The sequence below is a fragment of the Hylobates moloch genome, unplaced genomic scaffold (assembly GCF_009828535.3).
Source record: "Hylobates moloch isolate HMO894 unplaced genomic scaffold, HMol_V3 SCAFFOLD_12, whole genome shotgun sequence".
Taxonomy (NCBI): domain Eukaryota; kingdom Metazoa; phylum Chordata; class Mammalia; order Primates; family Hylobatidae; genus Hylobates; species Hylobates moloch.
The window spans coordinates 64464527-64492342 of record NW_026652287.1 but is presented as its reverse complement, the minus strand read 5'-3'; the positions used below and the strand labels follow the sequence as shown (position 1 = coordinate 64492342).

Here is a 27816-nt window from a genome sequence, read left to right as displayed (position 1 = left end):
TGAACCCAGGAGGTGGAGGTTGCGTGAGCCAAGATTGTACCACTGCACTCCAGCCTGGGCGACAGAGCAAGACTCCATCTCAAAGCAAAAAACAAAAAACAAATTGAGAACCCCTGGCTTAATTTGTCTTCTTGCTCCCTTCTGGCACCATATGAGCTCTTCACATAGTGTGCTTTCATGTGCTTTTTTGAAATTGCGTAATATTTGAGATGTATATAAGCCATTCATTTTTTATGGTTATTTATTTTTGTCTCCCTATTCTACTATAGATTTTTTTTTTTTTTTTTTTCTGAGACAGAGTCTTGCTCTGTCGCCCAGGCTGGAGTGCAGTGGCGCAATCTCGGCTCACTGCAACATCTGCCTCCCAGGTTCAAGTGATTCTCCTGCCTCAACCTCCCGAGTAGCTGGGATTACAGGTGCCTGCCACCATGTCTGGCTAATTTTTGTATTTTTAATAGAGACGGGGTTTCACCATCTTGGCCAGGTGAACTCCCGACCTTGTGATCCACCCACCTCAGCCTCCCAAAGTGCTGGGATTACAGATGTGGGCCACCGCGCCCAGCCTCTACTATAGAATTTTTTATTTCTCATAGAGAAGGATCACAGCTTGTATTTATCTTTTTCTTATTTTTCAGACTTGGAGTCCAGGTGTGAGAAATTTCTACAAAAAGATATTTTTGAAATCGGGACATTCAACTGGGAGATAATGGAAAGCCTTAAATGCGGTGACCTGGAGGGCTCCGATTTTAGAGCTGACTGGGAACGCGAAGGCCAGTTTGAGAGACAAGTCAATGAAGAGTGCTATTTTAAGCAAGTGAGCGTCACCTATGGACATATGCCCACGTTCCAGCATCACACGTCTCACACTGTACGTCACAGCAGGGAGACTGGTGAGAAACTGATGGAATGTCATGAATGTGGGAAAGCATTTAGCCGTGGCTCACACCTTATTCAACATCAGAAAACTCACACTGGTGAAAAACCCTTCGGATGTAAGGAATGTGGGAAGGCCTTCAGCCGTGCCTCACACCTTGTTCAGCATCAGAGAATTCACACAGGTGAGAAACCTTATGACTGTAAGGACTGTGGGAAGGCCTTTGGTCGTACGTCAGAACTTATTCTACATCAGAGACTTCATACTGGTGTCAAACCTTATGAATGTAAAGAATGTGGGAAGACCTTTAGGCAGCATTCACAGCTGATTCTGCATCAAAGAACTCACACAGGCGAGAAACCCTACGTATGTAAAGACTGTGGCAAGGCTTTCATTCGTGGCTCCCAACTCACTGTGCATCGGAGAATCCACACGGGTGCCAGACCCTATGAGTGTAAAGAATGCGGGAAAGCCTTTAGACAGCACTCACAGCTGACTGTACACCAGCGAATCCACACTGGTGAGAAGCCCTACGAGTGTAAGGAATGTGGAAAGGGCTTTATTCACAGCTCAGAAGTTACTCGACATCAAAGAATTCATTCTGGGGAGAAACCCTATGAGTGTAAGGAATGCGGGAAGGCTTTTAGACAGCACGCACAGCTCACACGACATCAGAGAGTCCATACTGGCGACAGACCCTATGAATGTAAGGACTGCGGGAAGGCATTTAGTCGTAGCTCATACCTCATTCAACATCAAAGAATTCATACAGGTGACAAACCCTACGAATGTAAGGAATGTGGGAAAGCCTTTATTCGTGTTTCACAACTGACTCATCATCAGCGAATTCACACTTGTGAGAAACCCTATGAATGCAGGGAGTGTGGAATGGCCTTTATTCGTAGTTCACAACTTACCGAACATCAGAGAATTCATCCTGGTATCAAACCTTATGAATGTAGAGAGTGTGGGCAGGCATTTATTCTTGGCTCACAACTCATTGAACACTACAGAATTCATACTGGTTAGAAAGCCTTGAGTGTGAGGGATAAAGATAAGCCTTTATGTGGAGTTCACATCTGGCTCAGTACTAGGTAATTTTTAATGTAATGTAATTAATGTCAGAAAACACCTGTCACTTCCATCATAGAACATCAGAAAACTCACACCCAAAGAAAATTAAATAAATGTGGGAATTCTTTTTGCCTCACTCACTGTTTCCTAAGCATCAGATAATCTATGCTAAAAAAAAAATGAATATAGAAAAGCTGCTTCTTGCCATTCAAAATATGTTAAATTTCTGACAATTCCTAATACAAAAATGACCCTATTAAAAGATTCTGTGGCCAGGCGTGGTGGCTCATGCCTGTAATCCCAGCACTTTGGGAGGCCAAGGCCGGCAGATCATTCGAGGTCAGGAGTTTGAGACCAGCCTGGCCAATGTGGTGAAACCCCATCTCTACTAAAAATACAAAAATTAGCCAGGCATGGTGGCGGGTGCCTGTAATCCCAGCTACTCAGGAGGCTGAGGCAGGAAAACTGTTTGAACCCAGGAGGCAGAGGTTGCAGCAAGCCGAGATCACACCATTGCATTCCAGCCTGGGTGACAAGGACAAAACTCTGTCTCAAAAAAAAAGAAAAAAAGATTCTGGCTGGGCGCAGTGGCTCATGCCTGTAATCCCAGCACTCTGAGAGGCCGAGGCGGGCGGATCACAAGGTCAGGAGATCGAGACCATCCTGGCTAACACAGTGAAACCCCGTCTCTACTAAAAAATATTAAAAAATTAGCCGGGCGTAGTGGCCGGCGCCTGTGGTCTCAGCTACTCGGGAGGCTGAGGCAGGAGAATGGCGTGAACCCGGGAGGAGGAGCTTGCAGTGAGCCGAGATCGCACCACTGCACTCCAGCACTCCAGCCTGGGTGACAGAGCAAGACTCCATCTCAAAAAAAAAAAAAAAAAAAAGTAAAAAAAATTCTATGACTGTGCCTTTCATCATGGCATATACCTTACTTAGCAGTGCTCACTTCCCCTGATTATAGACTACATAGCATTGGGCAAGTTATGCAATCTCTCTGTCCCTCAGTTTACTTTTTTTTTTTTTTTTCCTGAGACAAAGTCTAGCTCTGTCGCCAGGTTGGAGTGCAGTGGTGCGATCTCAGCTCACTGCAACCTCCGCCTTCTGGGTTCAAGAGATTCTTCTGCCTCAGCCTCCTGAGTAGCTGGGATTACAGGCACGCGCTGTCACGCCTTGCTAATTTTTGTATTTTTAGTAGAGATGGGGTTTCACCTTGTTGGCCAGGATGGTCTTGATCTCCTGACCTCGTGATCTGCCCACATCAGCCTCCCAGAGTGCTGGGATTACAGGCGTGAGCCACCATGCCCGGCCCAGTTTACTTATTTTTAAGTGGTGATTATTATGTCTAATAGAATTTTTATGAGGACTAAATGAGATATTTTATGTAAAGCCTTAGAAGTAATACCTATCACACACAAGTGCTCAGTAAATACTAGCTATTGTCATTAATTTTATTATTAGTATCACTGATAAGGAGTTCATGTGATAGGAGAGCCTTATGAATGCATCACATATCCAAAAGTCTTCATAACCAGTTGGTATGATCATTCTGAAAAATAGTGGGAAAGCATAATTATTATGAGGCCTTCAATCAAAAGGTTAGAAATTCAGAAGATTAGAAATTAACAGAAGAGTGGCCGGGTAAGGTGGCTCACACCTGTAATCCCAGCACTTTGGGAGGCCAAGGCAGGCGGATCACTTCAGACGAGGAGTTTGAGACCAGCCTGGCCAATATGGTGAAACCCCGTCTCTACTAAAAATACAAAACTAAGCCAGGTGGATTGGTGCATGCCTGTAGTCCCAGCTACTCAGGAGGCTGAGGCAGGAGAATTGCTTGAGCCTGGGAGGCGGAGGTTGCAGTGAGCTGAGATTGTGCCACTGCACTCCAGCCTGGGTGCCGACCCTGTCTCAAAAAAAAAAAACAAAAACTGGTTTAGCGTAGCCAAAGCTGTACTCCCATCAGAACCTAAGAATTGAAGCTAGCGGCTTTGTTCTCCATGTGTAGATCTCCAGCACCTCATCACTGCCAGTCACATACTAAACATGTTGAGTGAATGAGTAGTCAACTCTCAAAGTTAGGAAGAAATTACAATATAAACCAAAGTCAGCAGTAAGATTAATTATTAAAAATAAAAACAGATTGGAAAAACAGATTTCATCTGAAGGTTGTTTGTTTAACAATACAATAAGACTATTTACAAGTGTGAACTAGGGAAAAAATATTATGAATGAGAAAGGGGGTAAAGATTTTTTAAGAATACCTTACTATGCATGACTTTACTCTGTTTTAAAATCTGGAGAGAATGGATTTTTATAAAAATATCAAAATTGATTCCTAGGATTCCTGTAATCCTAGCACTTTGGGAGGCCAAGGCGGGCAGATCACCTGAGGTTAGAAGTTCAAGACCAGCCTGGCCAACATGGTGAAACCCCGTTGCTACTAAAAATACAAAAATTAGCTAGGCGTGGTAGTGCATGTCTGTAATCCCAGCTACCCGGGAGGCTCAGACAGGAGAGTCACTGGAACCTGGGAGGCGGAGGCTGCAGTGAGCCGAGATCGTGCCACAGCACTCCAGTCTGGGCAACAGAGTGAGACCCTGTCTCAAAAAAAAAAAAAAAATTGTCACTCTGAATAGTTAAAGCACAATCATAGGATAAAATTGTTAAAGTTACAATTTGTTGTTGTTGGGTTTTTTTGTTTTGTTTGTTTTTTGAGACCGAGTCTCACCCAGGCTGGAGTACAGTGGTTTAATCTCAGCTCACTGCAACCTCCGCCTCCTGGATTCAAGCGATTCTCCTGCCTCAGCCTCCCGAGTAGCTGGGATTACAGACGCCCACCACCATGCCCAGCTAATTTTTGTATTTTTAGTAGACATGGGGTTTCACCATGTTGCCCACACTGGTCTCAGACTCCTTGACTTCAAGTGATCTGCCCACCTCAGCCTCCCAAAGGGCTGGGATTAAGGTGTGAGCCACTTCCTGGCCTAAAGTTACAATATGGTATGCAGACATAAGTGAATCTTCATAAAATAGCTCTATGCCTTTCCCACCCCATTACCTTTTATGGAACAATCACTAACACCAAGTTCCTGTATATAGTTTGTGATTTTTAATTTGCATAAGCATGTAATCCCAGCACTTTGGGAAGCTGAGGAAAACAGATCATGTGAGGTGAGGAGTTCGAGACCAGCCTGGCCAACATGGTGAAACCTTGTCTCAACTAAAAAATACAAAAATTAGCCGGGTGTGGTGGCTCACGTCTGTAGTCCTAGCTACTTGGAGGCTGAGGCACGAGAATCACTTGAACCCAGGAGGCAGAGGCTGCAGTGAGCCAATATCCTGCCACTGCACTCCAGCCTGGGCGACAGAGTGGAGACTCCGTCTGAATAATAATTATTATTAATATTTGCATAAGCGTAATGTACTCTTTATAAAAATATTTTACACAAGTGATAGCAAATTTCAACACATTGCTATTTTTGCTTATGCAAACATCTTGAAGGTTAGACCATATTGGTACATATATAGCTGCCTTTTTTTTTTAACAACTCCTGAGGATTCCATCATCTGTGTGTTTCATAATTTATTTAACTATCAATTTTTTTTTTTTTTGAGACACAGTCTCACTCTGTTGCCCACGCTGGAGTGCAGTGGCATGACCTTGGCTCACTGCAACTTCTGCCTCCTGGATTCAAGAAATTCTGCTGTCTCAGCCTCATGAGTAGCTGGAATTACAGGCACCTGCTACCACGCCCAGCTAATTTTTGTATTTTTAGTAGCAACAGGGTTTCACCATGTTGGCCAGGCTGGTCTCAAACTCCTGACCTCAAGTGACCCACCCACCTTGGCCTCTCAAAAGTGCTGGGATTACAGGCATGAGCCACCGTGCCTGGACTTTCCATTATTTTTTGTTCTTTCAAACAATCCCATAATATTTCCCTTGCACATACATTATTTTGTACATGTGTAATATATCTTTAAGGTAAATTCCTAGAAGTGGAAATGCTAGATAAAAATGTAAAGTTTTGGCTGAGCGCAGTGGCTCACACCTGTAATCCCAGCACTTTGGGAGGCTGAGGCGGGGGGATCACGAGGTCAAGAGATAAAGACCATCCTGGCCAACATGGTGAAACCTCATCTCTACTAAAAATACAAAAAATTAGCTAGCAACAGAGCGAGATTCCATCCCCAAAAAAAGTAACTTTTTTAAACTTTCTATCATGAAAAAATTTGAACATATACAAAAATACACAGAATCTTATAATGAACTCCAGCGGCCTCATTACCAGCTTCAAGAATTATCAGCTCATGGCCAATCTTGCTTTGTCTGTGTACCCACTTTTCTCATCTCTGTTATTTTTGAAGTAAATACCAGATATATGATTTCATCCATAGACATTTCATACATATCTCTAAAACACATGACAACATTAGAAAATATTTTCACTCCTTAAAAAAAAAAAATAGGCCAGGTGCAGTAGCTCATGCCTGTAATCCCAGCACTTTGGGAGGCCGAGGTGGGCGGATCACCTGAGGTCAGGAGCTCGAGACCAGCCTGGCCAACGTGAAACCCCAACTCTACTAAAAATACAAAAATTAGCCAGCCATGGTAGTGGGAGCCTGTAATCCCAGCTACCTGGGAGGCCGAGGCAGAAGAATCCCTTGAACACAGAAGGTGGAGGTTGCAGTGAGCTGAGATTGCACCATTGCACTCCAGCCTGGGTGACAAGAGCGAAACTGCATCTCAAAAGAAAAAAAAATGATGTTACCACCTTAATGCCATTACATGTATGATAGTGTTCAAATTTTTGTTTCATAAATGTCAATTTTGGAAAAAATTCCCAGGATCCAAATGATGTCCTCAAATTGCAGTTGATAATGTCTCGTATTTCTCAATCTATTATTCTCAATCTATTCTCCTTTACTGGCTTGTTTTGCAACTTCTTGTTTTTTGAAGAAACTAGATAATTTGCCTTGTAGAGCTTCTCCAAGTCTGGTTTTTGCTGGCTGCATCTGCATGGTGTAGTTTAACGTGCTTCTCTATCCCTAGTATTTCCTATAAATTAGTAGTTGAGATTGAGAGGACTGGTCAAATTGAGGTTCTTTTTTTGTTAAGATTATTTATAAGTGGTTAATATTAGGTGCCATAATATTTAGGTGTTGCTCTTTTTGTGATGTTGGCAACCATTGATGTTTAATTGATAAATCTGTTCATTAGAGGTTGCAAAATGGTGATCTTATTATTCATTCTTTCTTTATTAGCTAGAATATTCTTATGAAGAAAAACTTTCTGGCCTGGTGCGGTGGCTCACACCTGTGATCCCAGCACTTTGGGAGGCCGAGGCAGGTGGATCACTTGAGGTCAGGAGTTCGAGAGCAGCCTGACCAACATGGTGAAACCCCGTCTCTACTAAAAATACAAAATTAGCTGGGCATGGTGGCACACCCCTGTAATCCCAGCTACTTGGGAGGCTGGGGCAGGAGAATCGCTTGAACCTGGGAGGCAGAGGTTGCAGTGAGCCGAGATCGTGCCATTGCACTCTAGCCTGGGCAACAAGAGTGAAACTCCGTCTCAAAAAAAAGAAAAGAATAAAAGAAAAACTTTCCTTCAGCTACTATTTGGTACCCAATGATATAGTAAAGAAATGCAGGAGGCTGGGCGTTTTGGCTCACCTCTGTAATCCTAGCACTTAGGGAGGCCAAGGCGGGCAGATTGCATAAGCTCAGGAGTTCAAGACCAGCCTGGGCAACATGGCCATCTCAACTAAAATACAAAAACTTAGCCAGGCTTGGCGGTGTGCGCCTGTAGTCCCAGCTACTCAGGAGGCTGAGTCAGGAGAATTACTTGAACCTGGGAGGTGGAGGTTGCAGTGAGCCGAGATCACGCCACTGCACTCCAACCTGGGCGACAGAGCGAGACTCCGTCTCCAAAAAAAAAAAAAAGGAAAAAGGAAAAGAAAAGAAATGCAGGATAAATGCTTCTCTCTGTTTACTGGTTTTCATAATAATGAGTTGAGGTCAGGCAGGGTGGCTCATGCCTGTAATCTCAGCACTTTGAGAGGCCAAGGCAGGCAGATTACTTGAGTTCAGGAGGTCGAGACCAGCCTGGCCAAAATGGTGAAATACTATCTCTAGTAAAAATAAAAAATTAGCCAGGCGTGGTGGCGCATGCCTGTAATCCTAGCTACTCGGGAGGCTGAGGCAGGAGAATTGCCTGAACCCAGGAGGCGGAGGTTGCAGTGAGCCGAGATCGTGCCACTGCACTCCAGCCTGGGTGACAAGAGCGAAACTCTGTCTCAGAAATAATAACGAATTGGTTCCCCCAGCATTCTGCCATGGTAGCTGATGCATTTAGATGCAGGCGTGTGTGTGTGATGTTTAATGTGTTTCAATCCATTTAAGTTGCAGCCTCAGTGATACTCAAATGCCTCCATGTTGGGTGTGGAAGAGCCTCTTCCAGTTGGCTCCTGTGTCCTTTTGCTATGACCCAGTCGTCTTTGATCATTTGCCCCCTATCTGCCACCACAAGATGTTCCAAGCTCATCTTGTTCATTTCCTGTCTCTCACCTTTAAGTCGCCATTTTCCAAGGAGCCCTTTTCTTTCCTTTTGGTATTTTGATACTTTCCCAAATGGTATTTGGAAACCACAATCAGGTTGTTAGGAGTGCTTCCTGCTCCTGGTTGGCCATTTTTTAAGATGTTTAGGTGATTGCGGCCGGGCGCGGTGGCTCACGCCTGTAATCCCAGCACTTTGGGAGGCCAAGGCGGGCGGATCACGAGGTCAGGAGATCGAGACCATCCTGGCTAACACAGTGAAACCCCGTCTCTACTAAAAATACAAAAAATTAGCCGGGCGAGATGGCGGGCGCCTGTAGTCCCAGCTACTCGGGAGGCTGAGGCAGGAGAATGGCGTGAACCCCGGGGGGCGGAGACTGCAGTGAGCCGAGATTGCGCCACTGCACTCCAGCCTGGGCGACAGCGAGACTCTGTCTCAAAAAAAAGAAAAAAAAAAAAAAAAAGATGTTTATACATTTTAAGCCATTCTATAGACATTGCTCAAGTGCCTTCAGGAAGATTATGCACCTGTGCATCTACCTACAGTAGAAGAGATCCCAAAACCATGCTCATCCAATCCTGGAGAATCATTTATTTTGAACATAGACCATTGAATAGGTGAAAAATGGAAAAGTCACTTTTGTTTACATTTGCATTCCTTCAATAATGATTAAATTACCATTTGTTCACATATTTGTTACCATTGGAATTGATTTTAGCACAGTGCCTAAAACATAGTAGGTGCTCAATAAATATTTGTTAATTGAATAAATTACTTGTATGTTCATATCCTTTGTTCATTTAATATGGGGAGGGGTCATATTTTTCTTACTTAAAAGAGCTATTTTTGAAAGGATTACATGTGTATAAAGTTCCTAGCACCATGCCTGATGCATGCATTGCCATTTATGTCTCTGGTGGGTGGCTTTTTTTTTTCTACTTTAAAAGAGAAGGGGCTGGGTGTGGTGACTCACACCTATGATCCCAGCACTTTGGGAGGCCAAGGTGGGCAGATCACCTGAGGTCAGGAGTTCAAGACCAGCCTGGCCAACATGGTAAAACCCTGTCTCTACTAAAAATTCAAAATTAGCCAGGCGTGGTGGCATGGGCCTATAATCCTAGCTTCTTGGGAGGCTGAGGCAAGAGAATCGCTTGAACCTGGGAGGCAGAGGTTACAGTGAGCCGAGATCGCAGCACTGCACTCCAGCCTGGGTGACAGAGCGAGACTCCGTCTAAAAAAAGGAATAATAAGGAGGTCAGATGCAGCATCTCATTCCTATAATCCCAGCACTTTGGGAGGGGCCAGTGAAAGGATCACTTGAGGCCAGGAGTTGAAACCAACCTGGGCAACACAGCAAGACACTATCTCCAAAAAATTCAAAAATTGGCCAGGTGTAGTGGCACAACTGTAGTCCCAGCTAATCAGGAGGCTGAGGAGGGAGGATCGCTTGAGCCCAGGAGTTCGAAGCTGCTGTGAGCTGTGATCCTGCCTCTTGTACTCCAACCTGGGGACCAGAGTGAGACCCTGTCTCAAAAAAAAAAAAAGAAAAGAAAAAGAAAAAGAGAGAGAAAGAGATAAGGATAAGGAATTTGGCCAGGCATGATGGCTTACGTCTGTAATCCCAGCACTTTGGGAGGCTGAGGCAGGCAGACAGCTTGAGCCCAGGAGTTCAAGACCAGCGTGGGCAACACAGCAAAACCTCGTCTCTACAAAAAATACAAAAATTAGCCAGACGTGCTGGCATGCGCCTGTAGTCCCAGCTACTCAGGAGGCTGAGGCAGGAGGACTGCTTGAAACCAGAAGGCTGAGATTGCACCACTGCACTCCAGCCTGGGCCATAGACAAAGACCGCGTCTCAAAAAAAAAAAAATAATAATGTGTATGTGCAGCTCTGCTTCTGCAAGAAGGGCCTAGACTCACCACCTCTTGAGAAGAGAATGGCCACTTCCTGGGGTGTAACTTTTTCATGCTGGTGGTAACCTGTGTTTGCAGCAGGCTGGGTTTAAGAGTATCTTCCTGTCTTCCATGCATTCCATCGAGGTCAGAGCCAGGGCCTTGTATGGAATTCTGTTGGATGCAGAAAGCACTGGAACTTGAATCTATGTTTACACTTTTGTGCAGAAAACACCAGAACAGCTTACAATTCTGGAAGGGACATTTTTGGTTCAGTGAAGCCAGGACTTTCTGCTTTGATCATTCAACCTAAGCAGCGGGCTGAGACTGTTCAAGGACTCTTAGAGGTGGCCAAAGACTCAATCCCCTAAAGTGACTGGAACAGGACCCCAGTGGTCCTGAAGGCAACTGAAGGCAACGATAAACCTGTGCTTACTGCCAGAATGGAAGAGCCAGACTCTGTTCTTTGAGGTAAGGGAGAGCTTCAAGAAATCACATTTGGGCCAGATGTGGTGGCTCACACCACTAATCCCAGCACTTTGGGAGGCCGAGCCAGGCAGATCACCTGAGGTCAGGAGTTCGACACCAGCTGGCCAACATGGCGAAACCCTGTCTCTAGTAAAATTACAAAAATTAGCTGAGTGTGGTGACACACACCTGTAATTCCAGCTACTCAGGATGCTAAAGCACAAGAATTGCTTGACCCAGGAGGCAGAGACTGCAGTGAGCCAAGATCGAAACACTGTGCTCCAGCCTGGGTAATGGAGTGAGACTGTCTAAAAAAAAAAAAGAAGAAGTCACATTTGACCAGGCACAGTGGCTCACACCTGTAATCTCAGCACTTTGGGAGGCCGAGACAGGAGGATCACTTGAGCCTGGGAGTTTAAGACCAGCTTGGGCAACATGGTGAGACCCCCATCTCTACAAAAATAAAAATAAAAAAATTAGCTAGGCATGGTGATGAGCACCTGTAGTCCAAGTTAATAGGGAGGCTGAGGGGGGAAGATCACTTGAGCCTGGACATCAAGGCCACAGTGAGCTATGATCGCACCACTGAACTCCAGCCTGGGGAACAGAGCAAAACCCTGTCTCAAAAAAAAAAAAAGAAGTCCTCCTGCCTCAGCCTCCTGAGTGGCTAGGACTATCGTGATGTGCCACTATGCCTGGAACAGTATTTATTGATACTGATTTGAACAAATAATCAAATAATATATTTATGTTTTGGACAAACAAAAAATATATATGACCCAATGGAAAAAACTGGGTATTGAACCCTGACTGGATATTTAGTTGTATTAAGGAATTCATGTTAATTGTTTAGGTGTGATATGGAGTTGTCTCTTAGAGATAGAATTTGAAGTATTCATGGATGAAAGGATATGATGATGCCTTGGCTTAAAAATCCATTGAGGGGAAAAGGTGGGTGGGGTGTAGATGAGGCAAGTTTGCTGAGGCTCGGTGATAGGTACGGGGGGTTCATTATTCTACTTGCTGTGTTTTTGTGTGTTTGACATTTCCCATAATTACGAACTGAAATATATTTCCTGAGCACCTACTGTGTGCCAGGCACTGTTCCAGACACTGGAGATCAGCAGGGAACAATATTGAAAAACTCCACCCATTCATGTAGCTGAGATGCTGGCAGGAGCATAATAACTAACCTTTTATTTTATTTTATTTTATTTTTATTTATTTATTTTTTGAGATGAAGTCTTGCTCTTTCACCCAGGCCGGAGTGCAGTGGCGCGATCTCGGCTCACTACAAGCTCTGCCTTCCGGGTTCACGCCATTCTCCTGCCTCAGCCCCCCAAGTAGCTGGGACTACAGGCGCCTGGCTAATTTTTTGTATTTTTAGTAGAGACGGGCTTTCATCGTGTTAGCCAGGATGGTCTCGATCTCCTGACCTCGTGATCCACCCGCCTTGGCCTCCCAAAGTGCTGGGATTACAGGCGTGAGCCACCGTGCCCGGCCTTATTTTTTATTTTTGAGACAGGGTCACATTCTGTCACCCAGGGTGGAGTGCAGTGGTGCAATCCTGGCTCACTGCAAGCTCTGCCTCTCAGGCTCAAGTGATTCCCCCACCTCAGCCTTTCCCAGTAGCTGGGACCACAGGCGTGGGCCACCACGCCCAGCTAAATTTTTTATTTTTATCTTTGTTGAGAAGGGAGCTCACTATGTTCCCTAGGCTGGTCTCCAATTCCTGGGCTTCAGTGGTCCTCTGGTCTCAGCCTCCCAAAATGCTGGGATTACAGGTGTGAGCCACCGCACCTGGCCGGGAACAAATTATCCTTTTATTATTGGGAAAGGCTGGGCATGTTTTGGGGGGTGTTCTTGTTGTTGTTGGTTGTGTATGTGTGTGTTGTTTGCTTTTGTATATACATGAACTTTTCCCAGAAAGATACACAAGAAACTAGTAAGTGGCTGGGGGCAGTGGCTCACGCCTATAATCCCAGCACTTTGGGAGGCTGAGGCGGGCGGATAACCTGAGGTCAGGAGTTCAAGACCAGCCTAACGTGGTAAAACTTCCTTCTCTACTAAAAATACAAAAAAAAAAAAAAAAGCCAGGTGTGGTGGTGCACACCTGTAATCCCAGCTGCTCAGGAGGCTGAGGCAGAAGAATCGCTTGAACCCGGGAGGCGGAGGTTGCAGTGAGCCAAGATCGCACCACTGCACTCCAGCCTGGGCGACAGAGCGAGACTCCATCTCAAAAAGGAAAAAGAAAAAAGAGAAAAAGGAAAGAAAAAAAGAAATAACATAGAATAGTTCCCCTGGAAAGAAACCTAGAGTCCCTAGGGAGAAGACCCTGTTTATCCTCATGAATTGTAAACCATGTGACTTTATCATCTGTTCAGCAACTGGGAGAATAAAAACTAAAAATTTTGAAAAGCAAGTTCTAAAATACCAAGAATGGTTAGGGTATGGGAAGGTCCAGGTGAAAAGGGCAGTTGTTTCTGTACCCGCCACAAGATGGCAGCAGAGCGGCACCAAAGTCCGCCCGAGGGCAGGTCCCATTCCCACCCACAACCCGCAACTCCTGCGTCTTCCCACCCGCTGTGTGATTGTGGCAGGGCTGAACCATCCACACGTTCTTCACTCGCAGAAACTGAGATAATGAATACATATTGTTCTGAACTGCGTGGCCGGGCACCGTGGCTCATGCCTGTAATCCCAGCACTTTGAAAAGGTGAGGCTGGCGGATCACCTGAATTCAGGAGTTCGAGACCAGCCTGGCCAACATGGAAAACCCCGTCTCTACTAAAAATACAAAAATTAGCTGGGCGTGGTGGCGGGCGCCTGTAATCCCAGCTAGTCGGGAGTCTGAGGCAGGAGAATCGCTTGAATCAGGAGGCGGAGGTTGCAGTGAGCCAAGATCGTGCCACTGCACTCCAGCCTGGGCGACAGAATGAGACTCCCTCTCAAGAGAAACTCAGTTGTTTTGAACTGCTACATTTGGGAGTAAAATTTGTTACCTAGCAATAGATAGCTAATACACTATACATTATACCATTCCACCAAAAAAAAAAATGAATATGTGTTTATGTGTTTCTAAAATATAAGGACTCTTTTTTTTTTTTTTTGAGAGACAGTTTCACTCTGTCACCCAGGCTGGAGTGAGACCTTGTCTTGAAAAAAAAAAAAGGTGGCCGGGCGCGGTGGCTCATGCTTGTAATCCCAGCACTTTGGGAGGCTGAGGCGGGCAGATCACGAGGTCAGGAGATCGAGACCACGGTGAAACCCCGTCTCTACTAAAAATACAAAAAATTAGCCGGGCGTGGTGGCGGGCGCCTGTAGTCCCAGCTACTTGGGAGGCTGAGGCAGGAGAATGGCGTGAACCCAGGAGGCAGAGCTTGCAGTGAGCCGAGATTGAGCCACTGCACTCCAGCCTGGGTGAAAAAGCGAGACTCCGTCTCAAAAAAAAAGAAAAAAAAAAGCATACATTTTAAAATATTTGTTTATATCAAGATCCAAATAAGACCCCTATATTGAGATCCATTGGTATGTAAATTCTGTTTTTATTTATTTATTAATTTATTTATTTTGAGACGGAGTCTTGTCCAGGCTGGAGTGCAGTGGCTTGATCTCACCTCACTGCAACCGCCGCCTCCCAGGTTCAAGCCATTCTCCTGCCTCAGCCTCTCCGAGTAGCTGGGACTACAGGTGCCCGCCACCATGCCCGGCTAATTTTTTTTTTTTTGTATTTTTAGTAGAGACAGGGTTTCACCGTGGTCTCGATCTCCTGACCTCGTGATCCGCCCGCCTCAGCCTCCCAAAGTGCTGGGATTGCAAGCGTGAGCCACCACACCCGGCCTATTTTTGTATTTTTAGTAGAGACAGGATTTCACCATGTTGGCCAGGCTGGTTTTGAACTCCTGACCTCAAGTGATGCATCCGCCTCAGCTTCCCAAAGTGCTAGGATTACAGGCGTGAGCCACCACGCCTGGCAATTCTGTGTTCTTTAAACCACGTATGTTGGTGTTTTTTTGTTCTAACAGCTAAGTCCTCATGTAAACCGATACGGAGCAGCAGAGATGACATCCCCCAGCTGGCCATTTATACTGAGTTTGAGCTCATTTGTCCCGCAAGTTGACAAAACCATTCCTAAATGAGACCTGTGCTATGGCAGCAGCAGTTTTTGTTTTGTTTTGTTTAGAGACAAGGACTTGCTCTGTTGCCCAGGCTGGGATTACAGGCGTGAGCTGCTGTGCCAGCTGCCTCATTGCTTTTGACATGGAGATATTGTTCCAGACTTCCTGGCACCTTGGGGCTTAATCCAAGAACCTTATCCAGGCTGTAACCAAAGACTTTGTGTTGAGATAAGAGAAATTTTATTACTTTCTTGAGTTGGAGCAATTAACTAGATAATGATTACAGCTGTACACACGGAGAACAGAGAAGAGATGGGTGCAGTGAGCCAGAAGTGAGAAGATGATGGTGGGCAGGACCTGGGGAAGGTGCTGGGGAGGAGAAGTGGGTGGAATGAGACCTGGGATTCCCTCCCAGCAATTGGGATTGGAGGGTGATGGTAGGGAGTAGTGCTGAAGGTCCAGGCAGTTTGCCATGCCAGGCCCTATCCATGAGTGGCAAACTCAAATGCCTACAAGGACCAAGCAAGAAATAGGAATAAGTGAAGTAGATGGAAGACAATAGGGGTTGGTGGAGACTTTCATGAAGTAGAAATGCATGTCCCTATGTCAATTAGCTTTTGTTATATTAAAAAACACCCAAGGCCAGGCGCGGTGCTTCACCCCTGTAATTCCCAGCACTTTGGGAGGCCGAGGCGGGTGGATCACTGGAGGCCAGGAGTTTGGGACCAGTCTGGCCAACATAGTGAAACCCCATCTCTATTAAAAATACAAAAATTAGCCAGGCATGGTGGCACATGCCTGTAATCCCAGCTGCTCGGGAGGCTGAGGCAGGAGAATTGCTTGAACCTGGGAGGTGGAGGTTGCAGTGAGCCAAGACCGCACCACTGCACTCCAGCCTGGGAGACAGAATGAAACTCTGTTTCAAAAAACAAACAAAAACAGGCCTGGCACGGTGGCTCACGCCTGTAATCCCTGCACTGTGGGAGGCTGAGGCGGGTGGATCACCCAAGGTCTGGAGTTCAAGACCAACCTGGCCAACATGATGAAACCCTGTCTCTATTAAAATTACAAAAAATTAGCCGGGCATGGTGGCAGGCACCTGTAATCCCAGCTACTCGAGAGGCCTGAGGCAGGAGAATCACTTGAATCCGGGAGGTGGAGGTTGCAGTGAGCTGAGATAGCACCACTGCACTCCAGCCTGGGCAACAAGAGCGAAACTCCGTCTCAAAAACACCACCACCCAAAACAGTGGCTTAAAATAATAAGCATCACAGCCAGGCAAGGTGGCTCTCTCCTGTAATCCCAGCACTTCGGGAGGCTGAGGTAGGCAGATCACTTGAGCTCAAGAGTTCGAGATCAGCCTGGGCAACATGGCGAAATCCCATCTCTATAAAAAAATACAAAAGTTAGCCAGGTGTGGTGGCCCATGCCTGTGATGCCAGCTACTTGAGAGGCTGAGGTGGGAGGGTCACTTGACCCCGGGAGGTGGAGGTTGCAGTGAGCCAAGATTGCACCACTGCACTCCAGCCTGGACGGCAGGGCAAGACCGTGTCTCGAAAAAATGAATAAATAAATAAAAATAAAGTGCGTCAAAAAAGAATATCTTGGGGAATGACTGTGGGCTATCATAAACGTAATCGGGTAGTTACTCTAATTGTAGCTGCTGTACCAGATGTAATATGTTTGCTGGAACAAATCAACAGAGTCTGGTATTGGTATGCAGCTATTAACCTGCCTAATGCCTTTTTCTCCATATCAATTTTCAAGGACCACCAGAAGCAGTTTGCTTTTAATGGGCAGACCCAACAGTATACTTTCAGAGTGGTATTTCCAGGCTACAGCAGCTCTCTTGCTCTTTGCCACAATATTGTCCACTAAATCTTGATCATTTTGACATTTCACAAGCCATCACATCGGTCTGCTACAAGAATAACATTATGCTGATTGGTCCTGATGAGCAACAAATAGCAAGTACTTTAAATGCTTTAGTAAGGTATGTATGAATGAGAAAATGGGAGAAAGTCACCATCAAAATTCAGCGACCCCCCCAACCTCAGTGAAGTTTTGGGGGTTATAGGGGAAGAAAAAAATACATATATATTTTTGAGACAGAGTCTCACTCTGTCACCCAGGCTGGAGTGCAGTGGCACAATCTCAGCTCACTGCAACCTCTGCCTCCCAGGTTCAAGCAATTCTCCTGCCTCAGTCTCCCGAGTAGCTCAGATTACAGGCGCGTGCCACCATGCCCATCTAATTTTTTGTAGTTTTAGTAGAGATGGGGTTTCACCATGCTGGCTAGGCTGGTCTCGAAGTCCTGAGCTTGTAATATGCCCGCCTTGGCCTCCCAAAGTGCTGAGATTACAGGTGTGAGCCACCATGCCTGGCTTTTTTTTTTTTTTTTTGAGACAGAGTCTCACTCTGTTGCCCAGGCTGGAGTGAAGTGGCATGATCTCGGCTCACTGCAACCTCCGCCTCCTGGGTTTAAGTGATTCTCCTACCTCAGCCTCCCAAGTAGTGGGACTACAGGTGTGTGCCACCACACCTGGCTAATTTTTGTATTTTTAGTAGAGATGGGTTTTCACCATGTTATCCAGGCTGGTCTCGAACTCCTGACCCAGGTGATCCACCCGCCTCGGCCTCCCAAAGTGCTGGGATTACAGGCGTGAGCCATGGTGCTTGGCCTGAAAAATATTTTTTCTTTAATCCTCGTAAGTTCCTAGTTGGAATGTACCCCTGTAACAAAAGATAAGAGAAAAACAAACAGAAGCTTATTAACATGTATATTTCTTATACACATGGGAGACACCCAGGGAATAAGTAGTTCTCAAAGAGGTGGCTTCGAATTCCAGCTTATACAGCGTCTTCAACAAAAAACAGAAAATTTTTAGAGAAATTATAGAACAAAGGAAAAGGGGTAGTAACTTGTGAGAAGCCAAATAAAAGCAGAGGAAGCCTAGTTGGAAAACTTGTTGGCCTGGCACGGTGGCTCATGCCTGTAATCCCAGCACTTTGGAAGGCCAAGGCAGGCAAATAATCTGTGGTCAGGAGTTCAAGACCAGCCTGGCCAACATGGTGAAACCCGTCCCTACTAAAAATACAAAAAAAACAAAGCAAAACAAAAAAACTAGCCAAGTATGGTGGTGGCGCCTGTAATCTCAGCTACTCAGGAGGCTGAAGCAGGAGAATCGCTTGAACCCAAACCCGGGAGGCGAAGGTTGCAGTGAGCCGAGATTGTACCACTGCACTCCAGCCTGGACAACAGAGTGAGACTCTGTCTCAACAAAAAAAAGAAAACTTGTTAATGTAGATTCCTCTGGTACCATCTCCGGGCTGATAAGGATCTAAAATTATCTTCAGGCCAGGCACAGTGGCTCATGCCTATAATCTCAGCCCTTCAGAGGCTCAGGCAGGAGGATTGTTTGAGCCCAGGAGTTAGAGACCAGCCTGGACAATAGAGTAGGACCTCATCTCTATAAAATTAGCCGGGCATGGTGGTCCACAACTGTTGTCCCAGCTATTCAGGAGGCTGAGATTGGAGGATCGCTTGAGCCCAGGAGGTTGAAGCTGCTGAGCTGTGATTGTATCACTGCACTTCAGTCTGGGTGACAAAGTGAGACCCTGTCTCAAAAAGGAAGGAAAGAGGGAAAGGAGGGAGGGAGGGAAATAAAGATATCTTTTCTACTTTTTTTTTTTTTTTTGGAGACGGAGTCTCGCTCTGTCACCCAGGATAGAGTGCAGTGGCATGATCTCGGCTTACTGCAACCTCCATCTCTGGGGTTCAAGCAATTCTGCCTCAGCCTCCCAAGTAGCTGGGACTACAGGCGCACACCACCACACCCAGCTAATTTTTTGTATTTTAGTAGAGAAGGGGTTTCACTTTGTTGCCCAGGCTGGTCTCGAACTCCTGAGCTCAGGCAATCCGCCTGCCTGGGCCTCCCAAAGTGCTGGGATTTCAGGCATGAGCCACCACACCCGGCAAGAAAGAAAGATATTTTTTCTTTTCCTTTCTTTTTTTTTTTTTTGAGACGGAGTTTCGCTCTTGTTGCCCAGGCTGGAGTGCAGTGGCGCGATCTCGGCTCACTGCAAGCTCTGCTTCCCGGGTTCACGCCATTCTCCTGTCTCGGCCTCCCAAGTAGCTGGGACTACAGGTGCCCGCCACCACGCCCAGCTAATTTTTTGTATTTTTAGTAGAGATGGGGTTTCACCGTGTTAGCCAGGATGGTCTCGATCTCCTGACCTCGTGATCTGCCGTCTCAGCCTCCCAAAGTGCTGGGATTACAGGTGTGAGCCACCACGCCCAGCTTTTGAAGCTGCTTTACCATTAACAAGGTCAGAGTCCTTCAACACTAACCTCTGTTGCATTGGTTCCTAGACTACAAGCCAAACTTGTCCTCTGGCGTGTTCCTTATGACCAATGAAATGAGGAAGAAGAAACTTGGCTGGGCGAGGTGGCTCATGCCAACACTTTGGGAGGCTGAGGTGGGTGGATCACGATGTCAGGAGATTGAGACCCTCCTGGCCAACATGGTGAAACCCCGTCTCTACTAAAAATACAAAAATTAGCTGGGCATGGTGGCGGGCACCTATAGTACCAGCTACTCGGGAGGCTGAGGCAGGAGAATCTCTTGAACCCAGGAGGCAGAGGGTGCAGTGAGCCGAGATCGTGCCACTGCACTCCAGCCTGGCAACAAAGTGAGACTCCATTTCAAAAAAAATAATAATAATAAACTTGAGCCTGGCTTACAGCTAGTCTGTACATCATGCTGGTACCATTCGAAAGTGGACAATGGCAGCATTACAACCTCCCTTAGGGATGAACCTGCAGGGCAGTGGTCAGAACTTCATGTAGGTCGGGTGTGGTGGTACACACCTGTAGTCCCAGCTACTGCAGAGGCTAAGGTGGGAGAATCGCTTCAACCTGGGAGGTAGGCCGGGCGCGGTGGCTCACGCTTGTAATCCCAGCACTTTGGGAGGCCGAGGCGGGCGGATCACAAGGTCAGGAGATCGAGACCATGGTGAAACCCCGTCTCTACTAAAAAATACAAAATATTAGCCGGGCGTGGTGGCGGGCGCCTGTAGTCCCAGCTACTCGGAGAGGCTGAGGCAGGAGAATGGCGTGAACCCGGGAGGCGGAGCTTGCAGTGAGCCGAGATTGCGCCACTGCACTCCAGCCTGGGCGACAGAGCAAGACTCCGTCTCAAAAAAAAAAAAAAAAAAAAAAAAAAAAAAAAAAAAAAAAAAAAAAACCTGGGAGGTGGAGGTTGCAGTGAGCTGAGATTGTGCCACTGCAATCTGCCTGAGCGACAGAGCGAGACTCTGTCTCAAAAAAAAAAAAGAATTTCATGCTGCACATTTAGTTGTCCAGTATGCCTGGAGGGAGAAGTGGCTAGAAGTATAGATCCATACTAATTTGTGGGCAGTTGCTAATGGTCTGGGTGGATGGTCAAGTACGTGGAAGGAAGAAGACTGAAAAATTAATGACAAGGAAGCGTGGAGAAGCATATGGATGGGCCTCTCAGACTCTGCACAGACTGTGAAGATATTTGTGTCCCATAGGAGTGCCCACCCAAGGGCAGCCACTGAAGTGAAAATTCCTTTTTTCTTTTTTTGAGATGGAATCTCGCTCTGTTTCCCAGGTTGGAGTACAATGGCACAATCTCGGTTCACTGCAACCTCTGCCTCCTGGGTTGAAGTGATTCTCCAACCTCAACCTCCCAAGTAGCTGGGATTACAGGCACCTGCCACCACACCCGGCTAATTTTTGTATTTCTAGTAGAGACGAGGTTTCACCATGTTGGCCAGGCTGGTCTCGAACTCCTGACTTCAGGCAGTCCACCTGCCTCAGCCTCCCAAAGTGCTGGGATTACAGGAGTGAGCCACTGCACCCAGCCACAAATTTTTTTTTTTTTTTTTTTGAGACGGAGTCTTGCTTTGTTGCCCAGGCTGGAGTGCAGTGGCGCCATCTCGGCTCACTGCAAGCTCCGCCTCCCAGGTTCACGCCATTCTCCTGCTTCAGCCTCTTGAGTAGCTGGGACTACAGGTACCCGCCACCACACCCGGCTAATTTTTTGTATTTTTAGTAGAGGCAGGGTTTCACCGTATTAGCCAGGATAGTCTCCATCTCCTGACCTCATGATCCGCCCGCCTCGGCCTCCCAAAGTGCTGGGATTACAGGTGTGAGCCACCATGCCCAGCCCAAAAATTCTTTTTTTTTTTTAAGACGGAGTCTTGCTCTGTCACCCAGGCCGGATGGAGTGCAGTGGCGCGATCTCAGCTCACTGCAAGCTCTGCCTCCTGGGTTCACGACATTCTCCTGCCTCAGCCTCCCGAGTAGCTGGGACTACAGGTGCCCATGACCACGCCTGGCTAATTTTTTGTATTTTTAGTAGAGACAGGGTTTCACCGTGTTAACCAGGATGGTCTCGATCTCCTGACCTCGTGATCCGCCCGCCTCGGCCCCCCAAAGTGGTGGGATTACAGGCGTCAGCCACCGCGTCCGGCCCCTGCCCAAAAATTCTTAATGATCAGGCAGACAAGATGATACTTGTGTGCATGAGAGTCAGGCTCTTTTCCCAGCCACCCTAATGCTTGCTCAATGGGTCCATGAACAAAGTGGCCATAGTGGCAGAGATGGAGGCTATGCATGGGTTCAGCAACATCAACTTCCCCTTGCCATGGCTGACCTGGCTACTGTTACTGCTGAGTGCCTAATCTGCCAATACCAGAGACCAACACTGAGCCCCAGTATGGCACCATTCCCTGGGGATCAGCCTGCTACCCGGTGGCGAGTTGATTACCTCGGACCTCTTCCGTCATAAAGAGGGCAAAGATTTGTCCTCACTGGAATAGACAGATATCCTGGACATGAACTTGGTTCCCTGCCTTTAATGCGTTTGCTGTCACCACCATCTGCAGACTCAAAGCATGCTCATCCACCATCATGGCATTCCACACAGCATTGCGTCAGAACAAGAAATCCATCTGAGGCTGGGTGCGGCGGCTCACGCCTGTAATCCCAGCACTTTGGGAGGCTGAGGTGGGAGCATGACTTGAGACCATGAGTTTGAGACGAGCTTGGGCAACACAGTGAGACCCTGTCTCTACTAAGAACACCAAAAAAAATTAGCCAAGCATAATGGGAGGTACCTGTAGTTCCAGTTACTTAAGAAGCTGAGGTGAGAGGATCACTTTGGCCCAGGAGATCAAGGCTTCAGTGAGCTATGATGGTGCCACTGCACCCCAGCCTGAGTGACAGACCAAGTACCTTATCTCTTAAAAAAAAAAAATTCATTTGAAAGTGAAGGAAGTGCAGCAATGGGCTCCTGCCCATGGAATCTTATAGAATCTTACTATCTTCCCCATCACCCAGAAGCAACTGGCCTAACTGAAAGGTAGAATGAGACAGCAATGACTCCATTAAAGTACCAACTGGGAAACAATACCCAAAAAATGGGATTGTCTTACAGGACATGGCCTGTGCTTTGAATGAGAGACCACTCTATGATGTTGCCCCATAGTGAGAATTTATGGGACTGGGAGTCAGGGGGAAAGTGAGTAGAAATGGTTCCTCTCTCTGTTACACACAATAACTTGAAGAATTGCTTCTCTCCTCAACAGCTTTGAGCTCTGCTAGTTTAGAGATTTTGGTCCTCATGGAGAGGAATGCTTCCACTGGGCACACAACAGTGGATCCAAGAACTGGGAGATAAGACTTCCACCTGAACATTTTGAGGTCCTTGTGTCGCTGAACCAACAGGCAAAAATAAATAAAGAAAGAAAATAAAGAATAGAAAAAGAGGCCAGGCGCAGTGGCTCATGCCTGTAATCCCAGCACTTTGGGAGGCTGAGGCAGATGGATCACCTGAGGTCAGGAGTTCAAGATCAGCCTGGCCAACATGGTGAAACCCCGTCTCTACTAAAATACAAAAAATTAGCCAGGCGTGGTGTCGTGCACCTAGTCCCAGCTACTCGGGAGGCTGGGGCAGGGGAATCACTTGAACCTGGGAGGCGGAGATTGCAGCGAGCGGAGATTGTGCCAGTGCACTCCAGCCTGGGCGACAGAACGAGACTTCATCTCAAAAAAAAAGAGGCTGGGAGTGGTGGCTCACGCCTGTAATGCCAGCACTTTGGGAGGCCGAGGCGGGTGGATCACGAGGTCAGGAGATTGAGACCATCCTGGCTAACATGGTGAAACCCCGTCTCTACTAAAAATACAAAAAAAAAAAAAAATTAGCTGGGCATGGTGGTGGGCGCCTGTAGTCCCAGCTACTGGGGAGGCTGAGGCAGGAGAATGGCGTGAACCCGGGAGGTGGAGCTTGCAGTGAGCCGAGATCACGCCACTGCACTCCAGCCTGGGCGACTGAGCAAGACTCCATCTCAAAAAAAAAAAAAAAAGAAAAAGAAAGTTAAGATAGTCAAAACCATGGTATTAACTTTTTTGTTTGTTTATTTTGTTTTGTTTTGAGATGGAGTCTCACTCTCTTGGCCAGGCTGGAGTGCAATGGCGTAATCTCCGCTCAGTGCAACCTCCGCCTCCCAGGTTCAAGTGATTCTCGTGCCTCAGCCTCCCAAGTATCTGGGATTATAGGCATCCACCACCACGCCTGGCTAATTTTTGTATTTTCAGTAGAGACGGGGTTTCGCCATGTTGGCCAGGCTAGTCTCGAACTCCTGACCCCAGGTGATCCACCCGCCTCGGCCTCCCAAAGTGTTGGGATTACTGGCGTTGAGCCACAGTGCCCAGCCCCCATGGTATTAACTTTGTGTTAGAGAATCTGTGAATACTTGGTATTTTAAGAATTTGTAATATTTAAGGTAAACTGGCCTATTCAAATGACAGGTCAATCTTGTAATTCCATTGTAAAATATGGAATTCAGTTGGTGACTAAGACTTACTTGAAATCTGTTTATGTACAGTTTATGAGCTTTTTATTCATAAAAGTTATTTAAGAATTGAAGAAAGAGTCATCTGTTCATCTGGTAAGTCAGCTTTTTTTTTTTTTTTTTTTTTTTTGCTGAGACAGAATCTCACTCTGTCACCCAAGCTGGAGTGCAGTGGTGCAATCTTGGCTCACTGCAGCCTCTGCATCTTGGGTTCAAACGATTTTTGTGCCTCAGCCCCACAAGCAGCTGGGATTGCAGGTGCCCATGACCACACCTGGCTAATTTTAGTATTTTTAGTAGAGACAGGGTTTTGTCATGTTGACCAGGCTGGTCTCAAACTCCCAGCCTCAAGTGATCCACCTGCCTTGGCCTCCCAAAGTGCAGGGATTACAGGTGTGAGCCACCACGCCTGGCCCTACTTGTGGCTCTTAAATGGAAAAACCTAACATTAAATTTACAAGCATAGGCCAGGCACGGTGACTCACGCTTGTAATCCCAGCACTTTGGGAGGCTGAGGCGGGCGGATCACGAGGTCAGGGGATCGAGACCACGGTGAAACCCTGTCCCTACTAAAAATACAAAAAAATTAGCCGGGCGTGGTGGCGGGTGCCTATAGTCCCAGCTACTCGGAGAGGCTGAGGCAGGAGAATGGCGTGAACCCGGGAGGCAGAGCTTGTAGTGAGCCGAGACTGCGCCACTGCACTCCAGCCTGGGTGACAGAGCGAGACTCCGTCTCGAAAAAATAAATAAATAAATAAATAAATTTACAAGCATAGTTTGAAAGTGTTAAGGGAATTTAATAATTATAAAAGCCCTCTTTAAAAGAGACTGTGGCTGGAAGCGGTGGCTCAGGCCTGTAATCCCAGCACTTTGGAAGGCCAAAGTGGGTGGATCACCTGAGGTAGGGAGTTTGAGACCAGCCTGGCCAACATGGTGTAACCCCATCTCTACTAAAAAATATAGAAATTAACTGGGTGTGGTGGCAGGTGCCTGTAATCCCAGCTACTCAGGAGGCTGAGGTACAAGAATTGCCTAAACCCGAGAAGCAGAAGGTTTCAGGGAGCCAAGATCACACCACTGCACTCCAACGTGTACAACAGAGCAAGACTCTGTCTAAAAAAAATAAATTAAATAAGTAAATAAAAGAGATTGTTAAAACCTTTTACAAGCTGGGTATAGTGCTCACGCCTCTAATTCCAGCACTTTGGGAGATAGAGGTGGGAACATTGCTTGGAGAAGTTGGAGACCACCCTGGGCAACACAGCAAGACGCTGCCTCAAAAACAAACAAACAAACATTGTCTATTGGCTGGGTGCGGTGGCTCACGTTGAGGCAGGCAGATTTCTTGAGCTCAGGAGTTCGACACCAGCCTGGGCAACATGGTGAAACCTAGCCTCTACAAAAAATACAAAAATTAGTCGGGCATGGTGGTGGGCGCCTGTAGTCCCAGCCACTCAGGAGGCTGAGGCAGGAGGATCGCTGAACCCAGGAGTTTGAGGCTGCAGTGAGCTATGATCTCACCACTGCACTCCAGTCTGTGCAACAGAGCAAAACTCTGTCTAAAAAAAAAGAAAAAGAAAAAAGAAAAGAAAAAGAAAACCTTGTAGACTAGGCCAGGATCTTTCCTGGTTGCTAAAACCATTAGGACAACTGTGCTGCACCCCACTGCCTGCCAGAATTAGAGAGCTATAAATAGATATGATGTGTTTCTTAGGGTAACATAAAATACCGTTTTACTCCCAGAGACTTCAGCTTGTGTTTCCTAAAAACAAGGTCATTTAATGTCTCAACAAATCTCTGAGAAAGATCCTGCCTTAGCCCTCACGTTACAGATACGGAACCAGGCTCGGAGGTGCAATCTCTGGCTGTGTAGACAGAATAGGGAGTTGGAACTCGGCCTTATGCCTTTCTTCACTCTCACATATCAGCGGGCAGGGAGAGATCCGGGGAGGAGTTGCACTTGCCCCCGGCGGAAATCTCCAAAAATCTGCAAAAATGTATTCCCTGGTACCGCTTTCGGCTCCGCTGGGACCAACCGAAATTCCGAGACCGAAATGGATGCGCGCTGCCGCCCAGGGTGAGGGTCAGGACCGCCTCCTCCGTGGTGGACGAATCCGAGGAGCAGGACTCCCCCCACCCCAGCCCCAGCCCCAGCCCCGCTGCGTCCCCAGCTGTCACGCTGCGCGCAGCGGGTGGGGCCTGGGGTTCCTGGACAGGGGAGGGCCACGCGTGTCCTTGGGCGGAGAGGGGAGGTGACTTCGGTGGAAGAGGACGAGGCAGAATGCAGGCCCTGCGGGTGAGGCCCCCATGGGCTGGGCTGGGCCGGAGCCCCCCACCCAGAAAACCCCGCCCTCATACACGACTCTTCAAGTGCCCCCGCATCTGGGGCCTTGGAACGTGAGCCCCCTTCAGGGCCTGGGACTCCCCGCTAAACAGCCTGGGTTCCCTCCCCCACAATCCACTCTTCGGAGACAACTGGGGACCCCTACCCGGGCCCAAAGCCCCGGGTTTGAACTTAACATCTCGGGAACCCTTAACACTGGGAACGTAACACCCTGGTCTCACCTGGGGCTTCTCAGGCAGCCTGGACGCTCCCGGGGACCTCCATTCCGGTCCCCACGTTCCCGGGACCTGGTTTCCTCCTTTTAATCCAGGAAACCCTCCCCCTACAAAAATCTCAGGACTTAGACCCCCCAGAACAAAGTCCTTCTGGGTCCTCTCCCTTCCAGGACTCTCTAGGCAGCCCGGTCACCTCCAGGCCAGACTCTAGGGCGAGTCCCCTCCCAACCCAGGCTGGCAGTTCAGGGGTAACAGAATCCAAGCTATTACCCTCCTCGCCTTTGGGATGCTCCCTAGGGATGGGGCTGTCCCCACGTCCAGGCCTCAGAGAGCGGGGTCCCCCTTCAGGACACCTCTAACAGGTGCCTCCAATACCCGCCCACCTCCCACCCCGCAGGTGTCCCAAGCGCTGATCCGCTCCTTCAGCTCCACCGCCCGGAACAGCTTTCAGAACCGAGTGCGCGAGAAACAGAAGCTCTTCCAGGTGGGCGGGGCGGAGGGGGGGAATCCGACGCGCCAGCCGGGAGGGCGCCGAGCGCGGGCAGGTGGGGCGCACTCTAAGGAGCAGCCAGCACCCCTTTCTCATCAGACACCCCCACATCCAGGAGGACAATGACATCCCGTTGTACCTGAAGGGCGGCATCGTTGACAACATCCTGTACCGAGTGACAATGACGCTGTGTCTGGGCGGTGAGCGCAGGGCCCGACCCGGCCCAAGCTGCGGGGGAGGCGGGGCTGGACCCAGGGTAGGAGGCGGCTGGTTTCTGGGCAGGACTGACCAGGATCTGGGTTGGGGGTTGGCGTTTAGGAAGGGGGTCGAGTACTGAGCTGGAGTCCGGCCTGTAGGGAGGGGAGTAACTAGGACTTGGGCTCGTGTCCCAGGACAGGGGCTGGGTTAGTGGTAGGGCTGAGGCCCAGGGAGGAGTTGGGGAGAAAGCTCCCAGCCTGGTCTAGATCAACGCCAGGGGGCTTTACAATAGGAGTCCAATCTGGGAAGGGAGCTGGAGTCCCAGCTAGAGCTGGAGTCCAGGCTGGGAACCAGGGAGCCTGAAGAAGGCCTTAAAAGCCCGGGATGTCCAGGGAGGGGATTAGGTCTCATTCTGTCTCCAACGCTTCCCCTTTCTAGGCACTGTCTACAGCTTGTACTCCCTTGGCTGGGCCTCCTTCCCCAGGAATTAAGACCAAGAAGCCTGGGGTGCCTGAAGGACTTGAACAAGTGTCAATAAACGCTGGCCTCTGTGTGTGTCTGTGTGTGTGTCCACCCCTCCCCACCAAGCCCATCCTCCCGCCAGCCAGGGATCTCTGCCCTGTGGACTGCCCACTACCCCCAGTCATCGGTGACTCATGCTGGACCAGGGCTACTCCTAGGATGTTGCTACCTCTCGGCCATC

The 27816-nt window shown here is 47.8% G+C and overlaps 2 protein-coding genes across 6 annotated transcripts in view; both read left to right on the top strand.

Annotated features, from left to right (window-relative positions):
* ZNF565 (zinc finger protein 565) overlaps window positions 1-2581 on the top strand; it is a 37644-nt gene extending 35063 nt beyond the window's left edge. For all 5 annotated transcript variants that reach the window (XM_032170622.2, XM_058425330.1, XM_032170621.2 and 2 more), the window contains one exon: window positions 636-2581. In XM_032170622.2, the coding sequence (XP_032026513.1) occupies window positions 636-1903 (1268 nt within the window). In that variant the 3' untranslated portion in view covers window positions 1904-2581. The remainder of the gene's footprint in view (window positions 1-635) is intronic.
* Window positions 2582-25954: 23373 nt separating this feature from the next.
* LOC116478944 (cytochrome c oxidase subunit 7A1, mitochondrial) lies at window positions 25955-27664 on the top strand. The gene is made up of 4 exons (XM_032170619.2): window positions 25955-26162; window positions 26823-26909; window positions 27031-27115; window positions 27552-27664. Exons 1-4 carry the CDS (start codon window positions 26148-26150, stop codon window positions 27602-27604), a joined length of 240 nt encoding a protein of 79 aa, XP_032026510.1. The 5' UTR covers window positions 25955-26147; the 3' UTR covers window positions 27605-27664.
* Window positions 27665-27816: the final 152 nt, after the last annotated feature.

What these genes read in the sequence shown, in the direction of transcription:
- LOC116478944 (XM_032170619.2), top strand. An exon ending in AGAAACAGAAGCTCTTCCAG is followed by an intron (nt 26,910 to 27,030) that starts GTGGGCGGGGCG and finishes CCCCACATCCAG; the next exon opens with GAGGACAATGACATCCCGTT. An exon ending in AATGACGCTGTGTCTGGGCG is followed by an intron (nt 27,116 to 27,551) that starts GTGAGCGCAGGG and finishes TCCCCTTTCTAG; the next exon opens with GCACTGTCTACAGCTTGTAC.